The sequence below is a fragment of the Myotis myotis genome, unplaced genomic scaffold, assembly GCF_014108235.1.
Source record: "Myotis myotis isolate mMyoMyo1 unplaced genomic scaffold, mMyoMyo1.p scaffold_m19_p_21, whole genome shotgun sequence".
Classification (NCBI taxonomy): domain Eukaryota; kingdom Metazoa; phylum Chordata; class Mammalia; order Chiroptera; family Vespertilionidae; genus Myotis; species Myotis myotis.
The window spans coordinates 9726612-9749911 of record NW_023416326.1 but is presented as its reverse complement, the minus strand read 5'-3'; the positions used below and the strand labels follow the sequence as shown (position 1 = coordinate 9749911).

Genomic DNA, 23300 nt, shown 5'->3' with positions numbered 1-23300 from the left:
ATCAATGATTCTCTTTCATCATTGATGCTTCTCTCTCTCCCTCCCTCTCCCTCCTTCTCTAAAACAGAAAAAATCAATAAAAGTAAAAATAAATAAATAAATAAAAAATACCAAGAGTTTTCAGATACAAAGGCCAGTAAGTTTATATTTATTCTTATTGATAGCTGACCCTTTTAAAAAGTAACACAGTTGCCTGGCTGCTGTGGCTCAGGGCATCTTCCAGGGCACCAAAAGGTCATCAACTCAATCCCCAGTAGGGGGCGTGCAGGAGGCAGACTATGTTTCTCATCAATGTTTCTATCTCTTGCTCCCTCTCCCTTCCTCTCTCTCTAAAATAAAAAAAAGAGAAGTTACAAAGTCATATTTTCATAGAAATTCTAGAACAGCTGAAATCCTGCTAGCTTTCCAAAATAAAGAAGCTCACCCGTCTGGAAAGGGTGGGCACGTTCTTCCCTAAACAGGCGTGCGTGGGATAAATAAACGTTCAGGATTCTCTCAAGCACACAAACCCTTTCCGTCTGCAGAATTACTGAGCCCAGCGAAGAAGGAGGCAGACTTGGGGAATGTGAGCCAGTTTCCAGCAGCCTTGGGCTCCCCGAACTCTGCAGCTGGGCCTCACAGACTCCCCAGGAGTGTCCCCAGGCCGTGAAGGAGCACCGTGGAGGTGAGGCCTTCCTGGTCATAACCCCCCCACACACCTGATACCTGACATTTTACAACAGGCTCCCTTGCAGCACGCGGAGGCCTTTCCGGGCCAGAGGTAACCCAGCCACACACCAGATTATCCATCACGGAGACACCTTATCACCGTCCAGTTAAACTCAACCAATCAATTACGTTTTGTCTGGTCGCTGGTCTCCTGCCGCCTGCACAGGTCTATTTACATAGCAGGACTGCCCCCTTCCAACAAAAGGGGCTTCTGTGAGCAGTAGGTGTCCATGGCTGCAAATGCATGCTTTGGGCTCGGTTCCCACACCCACCGATTTCAGGGCACCCCTACTTTCCCTCCAGCACCTTTCCTTCTCCCTGATTTCCTCTGGTTACGCAGATGGGGGCTGGGTGTCACACATGTTGGGCTCACATCACAGAGGACGGTGACTTGCTCTCACAGGCCCGGGGGAGCGACCCACCTGCGGAAGGGCTGCAGCTGGTTTACCGCGAGGGCCCGGGCGCCAAACGAGTGATGACTCGCGTTGATGTGCACGATCCTGGTTTCTCCTTCAAGCAGCCCTCGGACGAAGAGGGTGTAGTTGAGGATCTGGCCGTTAGTCCTCACGGGAGGGTCCCAGGCCACGGAGATCTCCTGGGGACCCCGGGCCTGTAATGTCGGAGGCCACATCCCTGAGGGCGCCGAGGGGCTGGTTCGGTCTCTGACGAGGGGACTCACGGCGCCCCCCTGGCTGTTGCTGGCAGTCACCGTGTAGCCGTACTCCACCCCGGGGGTGAGCGTGAAGTCCTGGTAGCGCGTTTCCAGGCCGGTGTACACGATGGTCCCGTCCCTGCGAAGTTCGTAACTCCTGATCTGGCCGTTGGGGTTTCTGGGGGGCGTCCAGGTGACTTCTATGGATCCCGAGCCCGTGACTTGCAGTTCTGGAGGGTCCATGTCCTGGGGCGGGGCCTCCAGGGTCCGGGCGGAGGTGGGCGCACTAGCTGTGCAGCCTCCGCGGGTGCAGGCCACGAGGGAGAAGCTGTACTGCGTGTACGGCTGCAGGTGGGCGACCAGCAGGGACAGGCCCTGCCCGGCCGGGTGCTCCTGGCCCTCACTTCTGAGCCAATACGTGGTGACCTTGCCATTCTGCGCCGCTGGCGGTGACCAGGACGCATTGATCTGCGTGGCACTGACGGCACGGAGGCCTGGAGGGCGCACCCCCGCCGGAGCAGCCTCGGGGGTGGTGGTGTGGGCCGGCTCGCTGGACCCGCAGCCCCCGCTGGTGCAGGCGGTGACCGCGTAGCTGTAGGTGGAGAAGGGAAGCAGCTCCGCATCCGTGTAATTGAAAGTCACGGCATCGAAGCTGAAAGGACGGGGCGCCCCGCTCCTGTGGAGCCGATAGGACTGGACGACGCCGTTGGGCTGCTCCGGAGGGAGCCAGGCGATGAGCAGGGTCGGGGGACCCGCAGACACAAGGGTGATCGCAGGGGGAGAGAGGCCTTCCGGGGGCGCCGGCAGGGTCTTCACCGCGGTCCACGGGCTGCAGGCGTGGCCGGCTGAATTCCACGCGTGGATTTTATACTCGCACGGCGTCCACGGCTGCAGGCCGGCGTCGCTGCACGCAAACGCATCCCTGTCCGTCGTGTCCTCCGTGCAGACAACGTCCGCATCTGTCCGGTTCCCCCCGAAGCACCTGCGGATCACTTCGTAGCGGGTGATCTTCCCGTTCGGGTGCACGGGCTCCGACCAGGTGAGCTCCACGCTGGTGGGGCCCACGGACCGGACCGCGGGAGGCGCCTGGGAGCGCGGAGGGGCCTCGGCGGTGCGCACGGGCTGGGGTGCCGAGTGGGCGCAGCCCGCCCGGGTGCAGGCCTGCAGGGTCAGCGTGTACACAGTGGACGGGTCCAGGCGGCGGAGGAGGAACCGGCGGCTCAGGCCCGCGTACTCCAGGCTGCCTTCGCTGAAGATGCTGTAGGTCTGCAGCGAGAAGAGACGCACGGGGAGGGTGACGGGTGGCATTTGGTTTTTTGGTGCGGCTACCTCGTCCCTTTAACCTGTCCCACTGCTAGTCGTCATCCTGGTGACCCTCATCCTCATCCGGAAAGAATGGTCCCATACTAACTTTTGGAATATGATGTAAAGTCCATAGAAAGAGAAGCAATGTTTTTCTTTGCTTTTTTTTTTTTTTTAAAGGTTGGATATTCGATAAGCATATATCTACAAGCTATGGGCTGCAGAACATGAGTGCTTGTGGGGTTTCCTCCTATTTGCATTTTTATTTTTAATTTTTTTATTTGTATTTTTTAAAAAGCAGGGAATAGCCTAGGCGGCGTGGCTCAGGGGTTGAGCACTGACCTATGAACCAGGAGGTCACTGTTCAATTCCCGGTCAGGGCACATGCCTGAGGTGTTGGCTCAATCCCCAGTAGGGGGTGTGCAGGGTGCAGCCGATCAATGATTCTCTCTCTCTGCAACCCTGGGCACGTGCCCTGACCAGGAATCATTGATGTTTTTCTCCCTCTCCCTTCCTCTCTGAAATCAATAAAAATATATATATATATATATTTTTTTTTTTTTTAAAAAAGGAGGGAATAGCATTGAAATTCCCTCTTTACAGGTGCTAAGTGCCCTGGCTCATCCTGGGTAGGTTAAGTAGGTCCCATCCACATTGCCCATCTCCCATGACATTTCCTGGGAAATGGAATCACAGTGCTTCAGCATTCGTACCCGGGCGCCAGGGCTGTGTGTGTGTGTGTGTGTGTGTGTGTGTGTGTGTGTGTAGGCACACACATGTATACATTCATACATAAATTCAGATACCACCTTGGATGATGAGAAGCTGGAAATCGCCACTGTATTAATTCTCTCACAGGCCATACAAGAATTGTTCTGTGGGAGAGAAGTATTTTGTTTTGGTTCTGAGGGGACCCATCTGAACACTCCTCATACAAGCACAGAGCACGTTTCCATCCCATAGTACCCACTGCTCTTTGGGGAAAATGAGAAGTAGCTTAGCCTGAAGGCTGGTTCCATCTTTGAGGTGTTACCTGAATCACGCCGTTGGCCCGCAAGGGCTCCGACCACCGCAGCAGCAAGGCCCGGCCGCCCTCCCTCTGCTCCACCGTGAAGTTGCTCAGTCCACTCGGGGAAGATTCCGGGGTCTGGATCACGGTCCAGGGGCTGGACACCTCTCCTGCCTCGTTGGCGGCCACGACACCAACGTGATACGTTGTGAAGGGTTCTAACCCGAACAGGTGGGCCTGATGGCTTGTTCCCTGTAAGAAAATGGACAGGTGGGTTTGCTCTTACAAACGGCTACGGACAGCTGGGAAGTCATTCAATCAGACACATTGGTGACGGCAGACAAATACCACAGTAGAGGTTTGAATTATTAAGAAAACAAAGGGATGTTTTTCTTATTCTTTTTAAAAAATATATGTTTTTATTGATATTAGAGAGAGGGGAAGGGAGAGGGAGAGAGAAGTAGAAACATCGATAAGAGAGAAACAACACTGATCGGCTGCCTCCTGCTTGGCCCCTTCTGGGGATTGAGCCTGCAACCCTGGGCACGTGCCCTGACCAGGAATCGAACCTGTGACCTCTTGGTTCCTGGGTTGATGCTTAACCACTGAGCCACACCAGCCAAGTTTTTATCTTTTTCTTGACACCCTGGTTGTGTGATTTCAGACACATACAAAGTGTGGATCAGAGAGAATCCTTGCCTTTTCTGAGGTTACAACCCATGGGATGTGACACAGAATCTAAAGAAAAAATTCTATGATGCCTTAGAGATCACCGGCCCACAACGGAATGTGTGGAGACTTAACCTGAACAACCTAATCCTCTCTCCCCAGCTCCCCAGCTCCCCAGCTGCTTGTTTATACAAACGACTGCCCACCTCCCCCATCTCCTTTTCTCATTCTTTTGGTGCGTATTTATATCTTCCAATAAAGCAAACCCAAGAAAACGACAAGCCAACTGGACTATTAAATGCACAGACCCGTACAGAAGTCTACCGTTAACACAAATGTGAAAATATCAGCATTTGTTAACAACACCATAACCGAAACTATGAAACGCACCCCAAGTAACTGTAAGCTAGGCTTTGAGAATTTGGATTTTGTTGACTTAAAATAAAATGAAAGAACGCAAGAATGAGTTTTTGTGTGTGTTCTGTTTCTGCTCGGAGAGCAATATTTAACGTATTTTGCATAACTTAACTGGAGCTTAGAATCTTAATGTTTTGAAAGAGCCCAGAATGCTTTTTCTACATCTGGGCTGGATGGATATGTGTGTTTACAGATAGGAATTATGTCTGCAAGTGGACCAGTAATGTGTGTACACACACACGCACACACACACACAAATACATACTTCCTGTCCTGTACTACATCCACTGGGTGTGAGTAACCCGGAGGAAGCTCTGACTGGTTTAACGGGATGTTAATACTTCATGGTGTGTGAGGTCACCTTGGTCTACTGGATGTTTAAATGCGACAACTGTCCACTTTTCTTGGTGGGCATGGCAAGAGGGAGGTGAGATGGAGAAGAGGGAGTTAATTCTGAGAGTGGGTACCAGAAGGCATCCAAGTTTTGTGTATGGAAATGCTCTCTAATGGGGAGGCATCCAAATAGCATTATGATTAAAATCTAAAACAAGGTGGCAAAATCGAATGGAACCATTTTTCAAAAAAAAAATACACACTGGTAAACAAAACCAAAATATACCATCGAAATAATTTTTGACACCATTTCCTCACATTCTTGGTTACAAGTTTCAACTGTGCTAATGTTTCTTCACAAGCAGAGAGAATATCATTTCTTTTCCTTATTAAAAACTAGTTAAGTCAATTTTCCTGTTTCCGTAAGTGCCATTACGGTATTTACACGCTAACCTCCTGAAATCTTTTAATATTTAAACGTTTGCTAAGCGACCAGACTCTGAAACAAATTTTCCAGAAATACTAATTTCTCTTTTTTAAAATATTAAAAGTTCGGCCCATAAATATTTAAAACTGATTTCTCCACAACATCGGATTGGTCTTTTAGATAAATACCGCACAGGGCTGGAATGGCCACAATGAATATTAAATCTGAGGATGCTACAAGTCCCGGTTACAAAACACTCTTTTCTGATAAACGATTCCTTTTTGGTGGAAATAGGGCAAACACGGGCAAGATTAATAATGCAGAAAAGGAAACTTCTTTGTTCAGAATACCCAGGACTCAGGGCCAGAAGAAGCATAGCTCTAGAGCAAATAGTAATCACCTCTCACAGATTACCCATAACACAGGTAGCCTGTCGGGGGACGTTTAGAGAGAGCTTTTGTCATCAGAAGCATGAAAAGCGTGTGGGTTATAAAGCAAAAAACATATGTATATTGTCAATTGCGGCACCTGCTCAATTACAGTTTATTTCTGAGCCGAGAGTCCCATCCGGCCCCTAGATGGCAATACTCGCAAACACTTCTGGTAGCACGAGTACTTGGTGATCAACACCGGCATTCAGCCACACAACACACGCCAGGCAACCACTGCAGAAATAACACAACTGGTTTCCTTCTAGGCCCCTTTAACGCACACAGGTGTATAGCTCAGATCCTTGAGAGCAGGAGTATTTGGAATGCCCTGGCCTCCAAACCTTCCTCGTCCAAGGTAGAAATTATGCCTGCAGACCTTAAGTGGAAGTTTGTGCCCACCTGGCGCAGAAGGGGGTCACAACAGCTGTTTTGCTTAATTTGGTTACTTCTTTAAAAAAATAAAAGAAAAATGACCACACATTGGAAATGGAAAGGAGAATTTTGATGTCATAAATTTAGACTGAGGACAAGTTCCCATATGAAGTTAATGTGTTATTTCTGAATAGCAATGCACACACGCGCGCACACACACCCACACACACCCACACACACACCTTGAATAAATCTCAAAAACAGCTTTGCTTTTTGTCAATGTTTAGCAAAGGCCAGATAAAAATAAAATGAAAAGTTTAAAGTAGCAAAACCACCCTTACCAACTTATTCTTTGACATTTTAGGAAATAATTTATGTTATTTTCTCCTTGAGTAGATTTCCAACATCTAAGTTCACCATCTGAGATCCCTGCTGGAAAGTCTGGGCACAGTTCACTGTGGATGGGGCTGTGTCTTGTTTGTTCAGTTACGTGTTATTTTTCTTACAATTGAGAAATTTGCTTGAGCGCTGCCAATCTTTCATGCTTTGGATTTAATTCCTTCCTTTGGAAACGGAGCATTCTGTAGCAATGACCTGCCAAAGTCATCATCAAAATCATTTGACTGCTTTTCTCTCTTCTTTATGTATTTACTTTTGTTGTTAATCCTCACCTGAGGATATTTTTTCCCTTTGCTTTTTAGAGAGAGTGGAAGCGATGGAGGAGGAGGAGATAGAGATAAGTATCGATTGCCTCCTGCACATGTCCTGACCCGGGCCAGATCGGGTCTGCAACCCAGGTACATGCCTTTGACTGGCAATCTAACCCAAACCCTTTGGTCCTCAGGCCGTCGTTCTAACCACTGAGCAAGGGCTTTTCTCTCTTCTGTTCTGCTGTTCTTTCTTCCCATATAGAGATTGTTTTAGTTTAATATGCATTCTTTGTCATCATTTTGCTCGCTCTTCTCCCTCTCTCTTCTATCCTACTGATGGATGCTTTTGGTAGAAATAGATCTCTCTCGTCCTTCCTCCCTTCCTCCTAACGTCTGTCCCTCTCTCCCTCCCCCCACCTCCATGTTATCCCTGACCTGTGGGCTTCCCTTTTCTTTTTCCTCCTCATGTCCACATTACACAATATTCATATTTTTTATTTTAGACGTGTATTACCTCATTCTGTTAGGCAGCAGATGAAAAGATTGACTCAACCAAAGAACATTGAAATAATCCTTTCTCCACAACCCAATATTTCCAATGAGATGTGGCCCCTTTTTTCCCTTTTCAACTCACATGCATAAGGGTCAGGGTCTGGAGACAAAGGGGATCATCCTTTCATAAGGCACACAGGCAGGACGCCCTGGACCACGCTGCCAGGCGCGGCTCTGCTGGCGATTAGAACCACACCTGAAACTCCCCACTTGGCTGCTGGGGACACACGGCACCACTAGGCGCCTTCAGCAGGCTGACAATTTTACGCCAACTCCTCTGATTATTTTTGACGACTTGAAGTGCCCCAAAGGTGTCCACGGGGTCAATAGGTTTATGTAGGTTGAAAATGATCAAAAATTACCATTGATCCGTAGCTGTCAATAAAGGGCTGCGTGGGGAGACTTCCTGCACAAATGTTTAAACTGCATAAAGCAACCGAACTTAGTCATCTCTGAGGCTATCGATCTGATGAGCCAGCAGTCTGCAGGGCTCTCCCTCCGGTCTTCATGGTGCATGTTCACTGAGCCCGCTTACCGTGGCCCCCAGGCATCTTCCCACCTGCTCCCTCCTGCCCTGAACCCGAACAGTGATGCACTGGCCCTGATGAGCTCATCTGCAGAGCATCCTGGGTGCTTGCTACCCTGGCAAAGGGTTCCTCTTTCTGGTCACCAGCAACTTCACGGATCGTTAGCTTGATGGGGTTTCTTCTGTCTTTGCCCCTTTTCACTTGAAAATGACTGACTTTTGACTCTTAAATCCTTCCCCTCCTTAGTTACAGTGAATGCCAATGTCCTCTCTTTTTTTTTTTTTTTTTTTGCACAGGGGGAACTTGAAAGGAATCTCGGTTTAAATATATTAACTTCTGTCTACTTTAGTGGAACAGCTTGGTTTTATCATACGTCATAGTTTACCTTGTCATTATAAAATAAAAGAATGGTTGTGGACAGGTTTCCAGTGTAGATTAAAAATCAAGCATGAGAAGTAGGGAGCGATCTCCTTTACCATTACCTAAACATCATGCCTGGCGCAGAGTATGTCAAGTGCCCTGGCTAACTTATCTACATCTTCATCCTGACAAACCACAGAAAGTATTCCTATGATTCATGAAAGCAAGATAATCTGAGGCCTGGGTTCTATAGGGCTATCTGTCTTTCTAGTCATAAAGTTAATGTTTGAGTTCTCCAAGGGTTGGTCAACATTTGTGTATCATTTTTACTCATTTTGTAAAAATGAAATTCATCTTGATATGGAAGTGATCTCCTCATTACTCAAAGCCAAATATCAACATTGAACCCTTATTATGGTTACCTATATATGAGACCTCCAAGTCTGCAAAATGTTAACAGAAGCAGGAGGCATCCACTGATGTCACATGCACACTAATTTTACCACTAGAGGCCCAGTGCACGAAATTCATGCACACGTAGCAAGGGCCTATGGCCAGCAATAAGGGCCCATCGGGGCCTTCTGGCTGCTGGCTGGGGCCTTCCTTCCCCAGCTGCTGACCAGGGCCTTCCTTTGTTCCGCACTGCCCCCTGCGCACATCATAGCGAGAGATAGAACTCCTGGTCTCCTGAACTTCCGTGGGGACACTTTGCATATTAGCCTTTTATGTATATAGACTAGAGGCCCAATGCATGAAATTTGTGCAAGGGGCTCGGCCCTCGCAGCCCTGGATGCCTTGGCCCATCGCAGCCCCAGCTGCCTTGCAGCCCTGCCCCCTGGTCATTCTGGAAGGTTGTCGGGAGAGCTGTTCTGCCGTGCACTCTAATTAGCATATTAGCTCTTTATTATATAGAATGGTCATCTCTGCCCACATAGCTCCTGGCTGGTGGGACAAAGACACATTTTTTGATGGCACACATACATGCAGGGTTGTCCCAGAATCAAAGAACTAACCAGAAAGGTAGAAAAAAATATCCTTTAGGTTCATGGTTTATGGTCGTAGGTGCATAAACCCTGTATGCGTGCGAGGTGGCATTGCTAAGTGGCAGGGCCACTGACAAGATGGTCAGTGAAACATGCAGGATTGTTGGTCAACAGCTGCACTGAATAACTTACACAGACTCGAGCATCTGGCTTGTACCACATTCTGGAACGTTGCTATGATAGATATAAGATGGGTACCAGGCTCCTGACTTTTAGAGGACTTTATAATCTACAGTCATAAATGCTAACCTATGAATACAGATACACACAATCTGGAGTGTGGTCAGTGCTATCACTAACCGAGTGCTGGGAAAATAAGGAGGGGCTACTTCTGATGGGGAAGGGAGAGGCAGAGGACAACTTCATTGGGAGGTGGCATCTGATTAGGAAGATGTAGGGTTTGAGTGGATAAAACTATGTGAGGGGTTGGAAGGAAGAAGAGAAGAAAGAGCTGGGAGCTGAATGGAGCTGATGTGTTGTGGGTGCAGAGGAAGAGTGGGGGTCAAGGCTGGAAAGAGATGGGACAGGGCTGTGCATTTTACCCTCGAGTTTTTGGGCTACATTTGTTAAAAAGCAGTAACGTTAGGCAATAATTTCAAGGACTAATTATGTATAAAGAGCTCTCCAATGCAATTTGAAGGAATAATGGAAGAACTTAACAATTTTGCCCTATTGTGGTACAGGTCGTGGCCAGTGACTGACAAAACAAAAATCTGCCAACAATTCATTCATTCATTGGTGTGTTATTCAGCCAATAAGTGTAGACTGCCATATACAGAAGGTAGCAGAAGACTCTTAGATATAAAATATCTTTGAATGTTTGCTCGATTTCAAAACTTGTAATTACTCTTTAGACACAAGCGTTTGTCTTTTGAAACCAGTCAAAGTGGGGATTATGACAACTAAACTGAATTTAAGCCAATTACACGTCCTCCGTCTTGACCCACTATCACAATCGCATGTACCTGGTTCAAGAAAACATAAGAGCTTACCCTCCCTTTGAGTAATGACAATTGACTAGTCAGAGGCCAGTGCTCATAACATTTGTAAATTTCAAACTTCAGATGTCCGGTATGAAGTATTCTCATGTGAATTCTGTGTGTACTTTACCCTCACAAACATCTGCATTCATAAAAGAAGAGTGATATGTGAAAAGGGGAGTTATTTTTTTCTCTCATTGGATAACATCAGTGATTATATAATGGGGGGAGGGTCAATGCAAAAAGAAGATAATTCACAGGCATTTTCTTTATAGACAAATGGGCTGTATCAATTTAATCTATAAAGCAAAAGCTCAAGTCCTTGTAAAATGAATGATGATGCCTCAGCTACAGTAAAAACACTGGGTTAAAAAATTAAAAAAGGAAGGCTTCAAAATGACCCATTTTTCAATGGAGAAGAAAAAAATTAAATTTGTGATAATTAAATGTTAAAGTGGCAGACCAGTCACACTAAATATTAAAAAGCAGTACTTCCACTCTATTAAAATGAAGCATGTGCAAACTCTGTGGCCCAGCAGGTCCTCTCTGGCCATGTATTTTATGGCAACACTAGGGAGACTGTACTAAACTACATTTAAATGAATTTCATTCCAGTCTCAGTCTTGTATTTACGCAATCCTTGATTAAACATCTTTATTGAGGGCCCTGGGCTGGCTGTTTCTTCTCCCTTTAACTCACTTTTTAAATTTTTTAAAAATTTGTCTTTATTGTTGAAAGTATTACATATGTCCGCTTTGTGGTTTTGTTGTTGTTGTTGCTTTCCCATTGATCCCCTCCACCCTGCCCTCGCCCCTTCCAAGCCTTCACCATACTGTTGTCTGTGTCCGTGGGCTATGCATAAACTATATAATAAAAGCCTAATATACAAATTGATCAAATGGCAGAATGACCGGTGGGATGACAGGTCACTATGATGCGCATTGACCACCAGGGGGCAGACACTCAACACAGGAGCTGCACTCAGCCCACAGTGCCCCCCGCCCCCCGCCGATCAGCATTGATTTCTGGCCAGGCCTGGGGACTCTACCCATGCAGGAATTTCATGCATCGGGCCTCTGGTATGCATATAAATTCCCGTTAATCTCTCCTCCCTCACACCTCTCCCTCACCCTGCCTTCTCTCTGAGATCCCACAGTCTGTTCCATGCTTCTATGTCTTTGAATCTAGTTTGTTCATCAGTTTATTTTGTTCCTTAGAGTCCACCTATGAGTGAGACCACGTGATACTTATCTTTCTCTGACTGGCTTATTTGTCCTGGTGACTCACGTTAGCCACAAGTCTGCAAAGGTAACGTTAGTTCATCTCCCCACTGATTCCTATTTAACTGCAACTGCCCACTCTCCTCTTCTTCCTCCCATTTGGACACTCCTTTACCTTGCTCTAGATTTTTTTCTTTTCCAAAGTCCTCATCCGTCATTTCCAACAGATGATAGACTCTATGTGGTTATCATGATGATTATGGATTGCCTATCTCTCTTTATCAAAATGTAAGTTCCACTGGGAGGGGAGGGGACCTGTGTCTATTTCATTCTTGGCTGCATCCCAAGTGTCTCTAATCATGCCTGGTACTGATTAAGTGCTCAACAAACACTGGTGCTGTCGGTGAAGTCAGACAGGGTTAAAATAAAGGAGTGGGGTGAAGAAGAGAGTGAGGAGTGAGTCTGAGGAGAGAGAGGATGAAATGAGCCTGAGAAGTGTCTAGAAAAGAATGTATACAGGGCCTTGGACAGAATGCAAGTTACCCTTGGAAGCAGGGCAATGTGAAGAGTTTTATGGCAATAAATGTAAGAACATAGAATGGAAAATTCTAGAAAAATAGAAAAAATTAACCAATGTTCTCAGTAATAGATTGCTCAGCTTTAAAATAAAATGAAACAAAGACGCGAATCAGCCCCCTATTTTAAAGAGGCCCCAGGCCAGAGAGTTTGACCAGAGAAGCTTTCTGTTACTGCTTTTAATTAAATGTGTAACAGACGATTAAATTGTGTTTGAGAAAAATAGGTAAGTGTGCTAGATAGCAAACTCAATCTATGATGTTAGAATAATATCATAACTGAACATGAACTGAATGAGAAAAACCCCTGAAAAGCTCCCGCCATGCACTCGGATCAGGCTCCAAAGGAGTTAACGACCAATCAGGACACAGGCAGTGTGAGTAGATGTCGATGTTGGTGGCGCGCATAGCAGTTGTGATATGATATTGAGTTGTTGCTTCAAAAACATTTTAATAGAACAGGATTTAAAATTTCCCCTTTTCTTTGGATTTTTTAGTTAATATTAGAATTAAATTAAAGCATTAAGTCAACCAGCTTAGTGCAAAGCAAATTATGTCAGGTTCAGCAGTGAGGGCTTCGCTATGGAATATTTATTGACTCAAGCTTATTAACTTGTAAATCCTCTAGTTTTAGATTATGATCTATTGATTATCTGCTTTTATTTGCATTCTAAATGAATAAACAAAAGGAAATGATGGCGGTTGTTTAGTCATTACACCTTAAGAGACAATGTTCTTACGCTAAGCATACTTAATTAAAAATAAAAACACCTTTTATTTGTTCTGAGAGCCAGAACAAAGTTGTGGTTCTTATTTTCATGTAGGCAAATCAAAGCCTGTTTTCAATCCTGCATAATCATTTCTATTAGACATTTGGACAAAACTGGAAAAAAATAGTTTCTTGCGGAGGATAGAAAGTGTGCTGTGAGTTTGGCATTTTGAGTGCATTATTACAATTGTTCTACAATCTATTATTTTTCTTGGCTTGTTTTAGCCAATAATGATCTCTTTTATGTGTGAGAGAAGCCCTGTGACTTCATGTCTGGGGGATGAGGCAAACCTTTGAGAGTCCAGATGTTTTAATCAAAAAGCGATCAATTGATGCCCTTGCTGGTGTGGCTTAGTTGGTTGGGTGTCCTCCTGTGCACCAAAAGGTTGCTGGTTCCTGGTCAGGGCACATGCCCAAGTTGTGGGCTAGATCCCCAGTAGGGCGCATGCAGGAGGCAGCCAATCAATGTTCTGCTCTCACATCAATGTTTCTCTCCCTCTCCCTTCCTTTCTCTCTCAAAATCATTTTTTTTTAAAAAAAGCAAACAACTGAGAATCAGAAGACCTGAGTTCAAGTTTTACCTCTGTCACTCCGATGAGAGAGACCTTAGGCGAATTTCTGAGTATCCTATATAATAAAAGCCTAATATGCAAATTGTCCCCTTGACCGGAAGTTCAACCAGGAGTTCAACCAGGGGTTGGGGCTGGCAGCTGCGGCAGGCGGCCGGGGAAAGGGAGTCACCCCTGGCCAGCAGCCACTAGGGGCCCTACCCGTGCATGAATTTCATGCACTGGGCCTCTAGTTGGTTCATAATAGTATCTTTTTCATGGGCTTTTGTGAGGATTAAGCCCACAATTGTATATATGATGTGTTTTAAGTTTGGGGTTGCAGATTGCCGAAACTGAATTATGAAAAAACTAGAGAAAGATTGGGGACATTATCAAGAGCTCCTGGGGCTTGGAGTTGGATACGGTAACCAGAAAATGTGTCTCTATTTTGTAATGAATGAGTTCTATTCTGGTTTACCTAGAATATGGGGACATTTTGGAAGATTATATGGGAAGAAATGAATGATGTTAGATAGCCAGGGGATGGACTCGCATTCAAGGAGGGTTTATTTACTAGTATGTGAAGGTTACAGACCCAAAGAACAGACTTAAAAGCTGGGAGAATGTCTATGCTACACACTCATCTGATGGCTGAGTCTGGCATGGCCCAGCAACAGAGCATTTCTCTGTCAAAGGGGTGCTGGTGGCTGGCCGTGACCTCCAGAATGCGAAGCTGAAGGTCAGCATACATGTTGATGGGGCCTGGAAGACTCGTGAAGCCCAGAATCAGATTATATGTCTCTGTTCCTGAACTGTTTTCTCTCAAATGTCTCTCCTTCAGATTTCTGCTCTAGTGTTACCTCTTTGTGAGACCTTCCCTGACCTTCCTACATTAAATACCATCCTTCCAGTCCCAACAGCCACACCCTCCCTGAACCAACAGCCACACCCTCCCTGAAGCAACAGCCACACCCTCCCTGAACCAACAGCCACACCCTCCCTGAACCAACAGCCACACCCTTCCAGTCCCAACAGGCCACAACCTTCCTAAACCAATAGCCTATACCCTCCCTGTCCCAACAGCCACACCTTCCCTGAACCAACAGCCACACCCTTCCCGTCCCAACAGGCCACACCTTTCCTGAACCAACAGGCCACACCCTCCCTGTCCTAACCGGCCACACCTTCCAAGTCTCAACAGGCCACACCCTTTCTGTCCCAACAGACAACACCCTTCCTGTCACAACAGGCCACACCCTGCCCCCTCCCAGGTCTGGCCAACATAACACTCCCTGACTGGCTGTCACAGCACCCCTGACACCTCCTCCATGATTTATTTTTCTCCATTGTACCCCACAAATACACACACACACACACACAGTCTTTCCCCCACTAGAATAAAAGAAGGAAGGATTTTTCATCTGGATTACCCACTGCTGTATAACCAGTTGGCATATATTAGGTGCATATAAATTGGATGAGTGAATGAATGAATGAATGAATGAAGTCTGGATTAGTCCCTAGAATGGGAAGAATGGGAGTTTTACAACTGGAGAAGATGGAAATATTTACCTCCTCTATTTGCCTTTAACAGATAGTCTTGTATTATTGCAGTTTATGGTTCTGTGCAAAGTGGATTAATAGTTTGAGCTATGCTATCTTTGGAAACATGGGTAACTTTCCACATTCCTGAATTAGAAACCATGATTCAAATCTAGTTCTAACCCTCTATAATAATAAAAGCATAATATGCTAATTAGACCAGACATCCTTCCAGAGGACCTTCCGGACAAAGCTGGGGTTGTGAGGGAAGCCCGGATCCTGGGTGCCTGCTGGTGGCGGGAGGGAAGCTGGTGCTGGCAGCCAGGGGAAGGAAGGCCTACTCTTGCACGAATTTCGTGCATCGGGCCTCTAGTACATTTATAAATGAAGAACAAGGAAACGGCCAGGTTCACACTTCTTGTGATCCAAGCTCTTTGTCAGCCATAGTATGAGGTATAAACACTAACAGTCCAGTCATATTTGACCAGAAGTTGACAAAAAACAAAACTGAAATTATCAAGGGGATCATTTGGAGAATAGACTAGCACCTAATATTATTAATGATGAATCTTTTATTAAAGATTGTACTATGCCTTGAGATACTAGTTAGTAACAGTAGCTCATGATTGATCAAATATTCTATTTATGATTTACCCATATCTACTCCTTGTTAAATTACTCTTCTTTTAGTATAAATAATTTTTTCACCAGTATATATTTTATAATTTATAAATATGCATATTGTGGGGTGGTATGCTCCAGAAGTTCTTACTTATAGAGGTGCACATTCTAAAATGTTTGGAGACAACCAGCCTATATTCACATTCTTCCTTCAGCAAAGCAATTATTAAGAAGGAAAACAGAGCAAAGCTCTGAAAAATTAAAAAAAAAAAATCCCATCACTATTTTGTTATGAATGAAGTTCCAAAATAAAAACAAGTAACTCACTGGGGCCTTGTGATGGACGAAGTCCAGTAATACTTGGTGGGAAATCAATGCTTAAAGATAATTTGTGAAAAATAAATTTCATCCCCTTACTAATTTCCCAGTGAGAGGTGATGGCTATTATTGATAAAAATGACACCAATGGTCATAGCCTGGGTGACAATGAAGAACATAGTTGGAGACAAAAGCCCTATAAGATGTGCATGTCACAAAACCATACGAAAGCCGTTATGCGCATGGGCTATTTTAACCAGTCACACTGCTACATGTGTTTAGTAGTTCTTTTTGCTATTTCTCAGGTTGAATGATTTGATTTCAATTCTCGATTAACCTTAAAATCTTAGAATGAAGAAGACCAATGCAAATCGAAGTGGCGCTGGCAAGGTGTAAAACATTTACACGGCCTCGTCCCCTGTTACTTCCAAGATTGCAAGTGATCAGTTACTGCGAGAAGATCCTGTGCTGGGAGGGGAGCGCGAGGGAGTTGCGGGCGCAAGGCCTCCCCAGTCTGGGGAGTGACGCTCAGTTATCATGGTGACTGTCTTCTTAACAATCGTGCAAGTGCATCATTCACTGTGGGTGACTGCAAACAGATGAAGAGGGGCTGAAAAATGGGAGGATTTTCCTTGTCTCATGTCTCTCTGATAACTAGGCAGACTCCGGAGCATGAAAGATGAGGGAGGTCCCATTCCAACCCGAGCACGTAGCCACCATCTGGGCATTTTCAAAGCAGGACACTGACACGCTCAGATGTATCCCCCAGCAGGGTGCAATAATCCAGCAGTAAAAAGAAAACTGCAGTGAGCGATGGCCGCCTCCACACTTGCAATCAGCCCAGCCCGGGAAGAGGCAAGGATTTTCCAGAAACTTTGGCTGAGGTTGCATCCTCACTGCTCACTGGCTGGGACAGTGCCCAGAGGGCTTCTGGGACTAAGCAGACATGTGGTATATACACAGATCCAGCAGAGGGCGCTCTCCTCATGGAAAGACTGGGGTCAGACCTTTCTGAATGGAGCCCTTAGCTTAAGGGCTCAAAAGTGAAAATTCTCAGACCACACCCACTGTGACTGAAGCCATTTCCTTCAGCAACGGTCACTACTGAAACAAACATTGATTTTTAAAAGGATATCTTTGGTGTTCAAAGGTGTACCCAGTTGAGTCATTTATTTTAGATGCTACCGGAGGCAGACCCTGACTAACGAGAATTACTAGTTATTGATAATTAGAAAACCAAGAGAATCAACACTCTCTCTTTGGACCTTTCAAGGTGAGAGTTCAGAATCTGTTATTTCTGAAAGCCTCCAACAGCGTCTACAGATCCTCCGGTCACGCAAATGAGTCAACACTACATCCATTAAAAAACCCTCAAACCCTCGCTGTCTTCTAGCTGTTCTTATGAGGGACATATTGCAATGACAGAAAAAAAACCATGACTTATCAGGATAAATGTCACATTGGTAGAAGCATATAATCTTTGGCCACAAAACGCAAATAAATGCTCAAGTTAATCTGTGTACTACACATATTTTCACGGAATTTTAATTGTATAGACAGGCCATTATATAATCTTTTTTTCCAGTTCACTCACATTTGAAAAATGAGCACTTACAAGACTCAGGTAAGTTCACAGCCTTCCCCTTTGCTGGGTTGTGCCTTGATGACGAGAGAGGCTACATTGCTTCTTGTAATAAGAGGCACAGACACATCCTAATGGAACTACCGATTGCCGAAAGTTACTTAAACTGTCTTTCCACCTTAGGAAGGAAAGAAACTCTAAGGAAACACAAATGGGAGAATTAGAGAGAAGATGCTTCAGGAAGAAACCCTGTCGAAGAAAATCTCCCTAAATCTTCCCAATGAAATAATGTCCTTGCTTCCGGTTGAAACTGCAGATACATCTAAGAGGAAGATTCCTCCAGACCGTTTCTAGAATTCCCCAAAGATCTTTTGTTTTTCCTGGTCTCTCTACATGCAGCATTTTTTATTCTGCTCCCTGCTAAAAATTCTTATTAGCTAATCTAACCATTCAATTTATCCTGCCTATTTTGTAATGAATAAATAGCCAACATTGCTAATTGGCCACCTGGGGTTCAAAGAGGGGAAACACTGAGCTGATGTCTGAATGTCACTGGGACGTGCTGACAACACACTGACCACACTCTCTTTCACGGGATCTGAAACCGCGCTTCCTTGCCGTATGTGCCCCTCCCTCCTCTCCTTCCATGGCTTGACCGTCTGTGAAACTCATATAATTTTTTTAAAGTGATTTATTTCTAACAGATGTGATCATCCGCCCACGGGGACCGGGATGCATGGTGCCCCTAACAACTTTAATTTCTGGGTAGAAGCAGCACACACCCCACTAATAAATAATTATCGCTCCGTTAAGGAAAAGATGCCGAGGCGTGAGGTATGAGGACCAGGTACTTCCGGGCAGAAAGGACACGCAGATGGGGTTTCCTGTGGTCCCACCTCTTCTCAATCTAAATGTGCTAATTATTGTATTTCTAGAACATGGCAGGTCATGAAGGAAGAACATCAGTCATGGTTTAATGTATATCACACTATTTAAAAAAAAAATATATATATATATATATATATATTGATTTCAGAAAGAAAGGGAGAGGAAGAGAGAGATAGAAACATCGATGATGAGAGAGAATCATTGATTGGCTGCCTCCTGCATGCCCCACACTGGGGGTGGAGCCCACAACCCAGGCATGTGCCCGGACAAGGTATTGAACCATGATCTCCTGGTTCATAGGTTGACTCTCAAGCATGGAGCCATGCTGGCAGGGCCACCACACTATTGAGAAAGCTGGTTTTAGGTATAAAGTTTCTTGTAAACTGAATATTACACAGGGTTAGGTAAGAGAAGATGACCACAGAGGTCTGGTGTAGAGCGAAGTCATAGGCGATGTCAGGAGGGGGGCGGATGGCACATCCCTCCTAGTTCTCTAAGTGGCTCTGGGGCATCACAAGGTATGTCCTCACCCCTTTGGCTGGGGTCAGCGCTCCGTTTCTGGATGCTGGTGAGGGGGCCCCGGGCAGCGTCACCTCTGGAACACCTTGGAAGGCCAGAAGGTTGGCAGGATCATGCAGTTTTAGAGAGTAAACATCATGGTCTGATAACCTGTACAGATATTTTTTTAAAAAAATATCAAGATGTTTTGGTCTAATAGGTGCAAAAACATGAAAAATTACCAACTTCCTCAAAAAGCAACCATCTTTAGTGTTATGCTCAAAAGTTGAAGATTGTTTGGAGTAATCCACCTTTTAATATCGGTCCCCAAATAGCAGGATTGGTTTCTTCAGGAACAGAGTGGTAACTATCATCTTAATACTTACTAGTTACTCTTAAGGGAGACCATGGAGTACGGCATCCCTTCTCCCCAAGAATAGCAACACTTAAAAAGGTCAACTTCTATCATCTGGCCTAGAACTGGTTAGCTGTCTCCCACCTGGGACAAGATGTGCACCTGGGCCCACTCCTAGGACAAGAGAATTAGGATCGAGACCCGGACAGAGCTTCCCCCTGAGAACTCTGCAGAAGAGAGGGGACTGTGTTCTTGACACAACAGAGCTAAGAAAGAAGAGTTTTCAAGGCGGTTTCTAGTTCGTATGCGTTCCTTTGTATGCCGGTTGCCTGCCATGATGTTTATGTAATTCTGACAGGGTTCTTAATGACACACTAACAGATTGTAAAACACGCTGCTGGCATTGACTTGTGTGTGTTTTTTTTTATATTTTTAAAACAATGTCCTTCATGTAACAGTAGTTAAGCGCGGCAGAAGGACATCATTAGAGCCATGGTTAAAGTGTAATTTACACCATTAGGAAGGCAGGAGCAATTTTTATTGCCTGGCAATTTTCTTGCTGAAATATTTGGACCATATGGCTCCATTTGTGTAATAACCTTAATTTCTGCACCCTTCAGGTCTGCCTCCGTCTCCCACGGAATGGGAAAATGCAGTTTAGCAGAAAAGGCAACTGCCTATACTTAGAGAGTGGAGATTAATAACGTGTCGCGTCCTGTTTTTGGTGAAGGAATTGGAACAGCGGCCAGATGGTCTCTCTACAAATAACTGTCAGGGGTCTTGATCTAATCAATACAATGTATTAATACATCTCCCTCTGCAGTTCCTCCGGGGGATGGCGCACAACATCTGGAATGAATGGGGGGGGGGGGCCCGCCAAGTAGAAAGCCGATTCTTTTCAGAATCAAACTGAGCCCAATTAATTTTTCATGTATCCTTGATAACTGTTTCATAACGAGCGATGAGTCTTGACGGGTTTGGGGTTGGCAGAGCAGGCTGCCCGTGCTTCCTATCCCCATTCAGTCCACTTATAGAAACCAACCCATTAATCAAGCGATCTGGCAGGAAACCCGAATCTCAGCTCAGCAAGAGATCAATAACCATCCTAAACACACACACACACACAATACGGAAGCAGCCGCTAATGGGCCCGGGTATCCAGCCATGACATTAGTAATTGCCGGGGCAAAAATAAAACTCGGGATCATGATCACCCAATGGGAACTTGTGTGATGAAATTCATTACTTGTGTCTTGTCAAAAAGTAGCATTTACCTCCGTTGGAAATACCCTGTGATTTTACTATCTAGACATGGCCACTATCTATCAGAGATAGACAATGAAACTTTTTCGGAATGGATTAAAACTCTCTGATTCTGTAATGTGAATATTTAATAATCCAAGTAGCATGTAGTAGTAAAATGTTTAAGAATGAGTTATTACGCTTATTTTAAATTCAGAATACCTGCGGGGATCCTTAATACAAGCTTTAGCCCAACCACGTATGACCCCCGAGAGCCTCCTGGGCTAAGAACCCCGATGTGATGTCCGACTGGTGGAATTCCTTAACTCCTTGGCTGGCTTTTAATGGAAGGATGTGCACTTCAAATCATAACATCTTATCACTTTCCCAATGGTTTCATCTCAAATCTTGACTGTTCTACCAAATGCGAACCAGCCATTTTGCTTCTCAGTGAGCAAATCCGCCTGGGCTTGGCCCGGATTCCTCCCCTCCCCTTCCTCCTGAAGGAGAGGCGCTGTGACATGACCCATGGAGAAGAGTTCAGAGCAAGAGATGGGGGATGGAGGAAACCCATGACCCGTTTGCTAAAACGTTCCTTCCGGGCTCTGGGACCGCAGGTGGGAACTCCTCTGTCCTTAAGGGAGTGCGAGTCTGATTAGGAAAACAACAACGACACATCTCCTGGGAGGCCCAGCCACAAAGCTAGTCATGTCCTGGCCGATCATCAGCTCAAACGCTGCCAAGAGGACAGGAAGGTCTTAGGAACCATCCAGGAGCTGCAGGGTGAGGTCACATTCATCTTCGCTGACAGCAGGACTGAGAATCATGAACCGTGCTCGCTCCATCCCTGGTTTGTGGATCGGTGGGGGCGGTGGGAGGGGGGGGGGAACAGCTGGGCTTGGAATCGGGGCCATGAGTTAAGGTCCTCTTAGGTTCCTTTAAGTATTAATGAGTACAATCGATGCCTATGCATGACTAAGTAACTGCTTATTATATTGTCATTTGTCTCTCTCCTTATTTGCTCTAAGGATGCCACCAGGCCCAGAGAGGCCTTAATTTTCTTCTTCCTTCTTTTCATCTCTTGTAGCTTCTGGGCACAATGGATTCTCAAAAGAGAGTTATGTGACCTTGATTAATGGACGAGTCCCACAGTATTTCTTGGTCTCCATCGCCACATCAGCTTTTACGTGTCTAGGTCCTCAATAGCAAATGACGCGCAATGTTCACGTCTGCGTGGCTGCCAGAGAAGCAGTGGCCCCGGTTTTTAACTTTGATTCTGTTTGCTGCTGTCCACTATGGATACACGGGAGACACATGACCGTGGTGCGCTTGCAGGGGAAGCTGTGTAACATGAAGCAAGAAAGCTGTTTCCACGAGCGGACTGCATGACTGAATAGAATCTGAGATTTGGGATCCACAGTACACGGCATCTGGAATCGTCAATGTTTTTCAATGTCATCACTGAAATATTTAATTTTTTTTTCTCCATTTCCTTTTTGCGGCTTTGCATTCTTTTGGTGCACCATAACTTATTTAACCAGTTCCCTCTCCTTTTTTTATTTTTTTAAAATTTTGTTTTATTGCTTAAAGTATTACAAAGAGTATTATATATGTCTCCTTTTTTTTTTTTTCTCCCCTTGACCTTCCCCTAGCCTCCCATACCCCCCCGGGTCTTGTGTCCATTGGTTATGCTTATATGCATGCATACAAGTCCTTTGGTTGATCTCTTACCCCCCAAAATATTTAATTTTTACAAATTGAAATCCTCTGCTGTGACAAAGACAGCACATGATCTTACTCATACTAGTATATGGAGTTTAAGGAACCAGATAAATAGATGAACAAAAATAGACACAAAGACACAGAAGCAGACTGTGGAACCTCATAGGGAAGACAGGGGAGGGTAGGTGGGAAGAAATCAACCAAGGAACTTGCATGCACATATGCATAACCTGCGGACACAGACAATGGGGTGGTGAGGGGGGAGGGGATGGGAACAGGCTGGGAGAGTTTAATGGGGGGGAAAAAGGAGGACCTACGTAATACTTTCAACAATAAAGATAAAAAAAAGATAGTTGCTATTCCGGGACTCCCAGTCCAGAGATATAACCGACAATGCCTACAGTTTGAGCTTAGCAACACCCAGCTACAGCACAAACAAGGTGTTTCCCCTTAAAAATCACATTGAGATAAAAAAAATTCATTTGCAAACCCGTCTCATATACATTTGCAGGTGTTGGGTGTGGGTCACTGCATTTGGATTAAAAAACCAACGTCTCTCTCTACATGAGAGGTCAGTAGCTGGTGTTAAGGCAACATCTTCTCGCTGTTCGGCGTAATTAAAATATTCCGGCAGCGGTCTCCGTAATTTGAGAACCACGGTATTGTAATATTTTTCTAGGCTTCAGGAGCTCGCGATTGTTTGGCCCAATCAAACCCAGGAACACTGGAGAAGTTATCACCCATCAAGGTAATTACTTTCAAGTTGAAATAATTACTCTATCAATGTTAATGGTCTTTCAACTTCAATAAAGCACTCACCTGCCGATAATCACGGCTCACCTCTTGCTCTAATGCAATTCCCTCTCTATTTAGCAGGTTATATTACAGCCGTTACAGTGGTCACTTGTCCCGAACAGATGCTGAGTTTCACTTTGATCGGCCGTGAACCATAAAGGAATTGGTCATCTGTGTCTGGTTCTCCCTCACC

The 23300-nt window shown here is 45.3% G+C and overlaps 1 protein-coding gene across 1 annotated transcript in view; it reads right to left on the bottom strand.

Annotated features, from left to right (window-relative positions):
- USH2A (usherin) overlaps positions 1-23300 on the bottom strand; it is a 396481-nt gene that overhangs the window by 21191 nt on the left and 351990 nt on the right. The window contains exons 61-62 of the mRNA XM_036354768.1: positions 3696-3923; positions 1131-2626 (exon numbers count right to left, since the gene is read on the bottom strand). Coding sequence (XP_036210661.1) covers positions 1131-2626; positions 3696-3923 — 1724 coding nt within the window. The remainder of the gene's footprint in view (positions 1-1130; positions 2627-3695; positions 3924-23300) is intronic.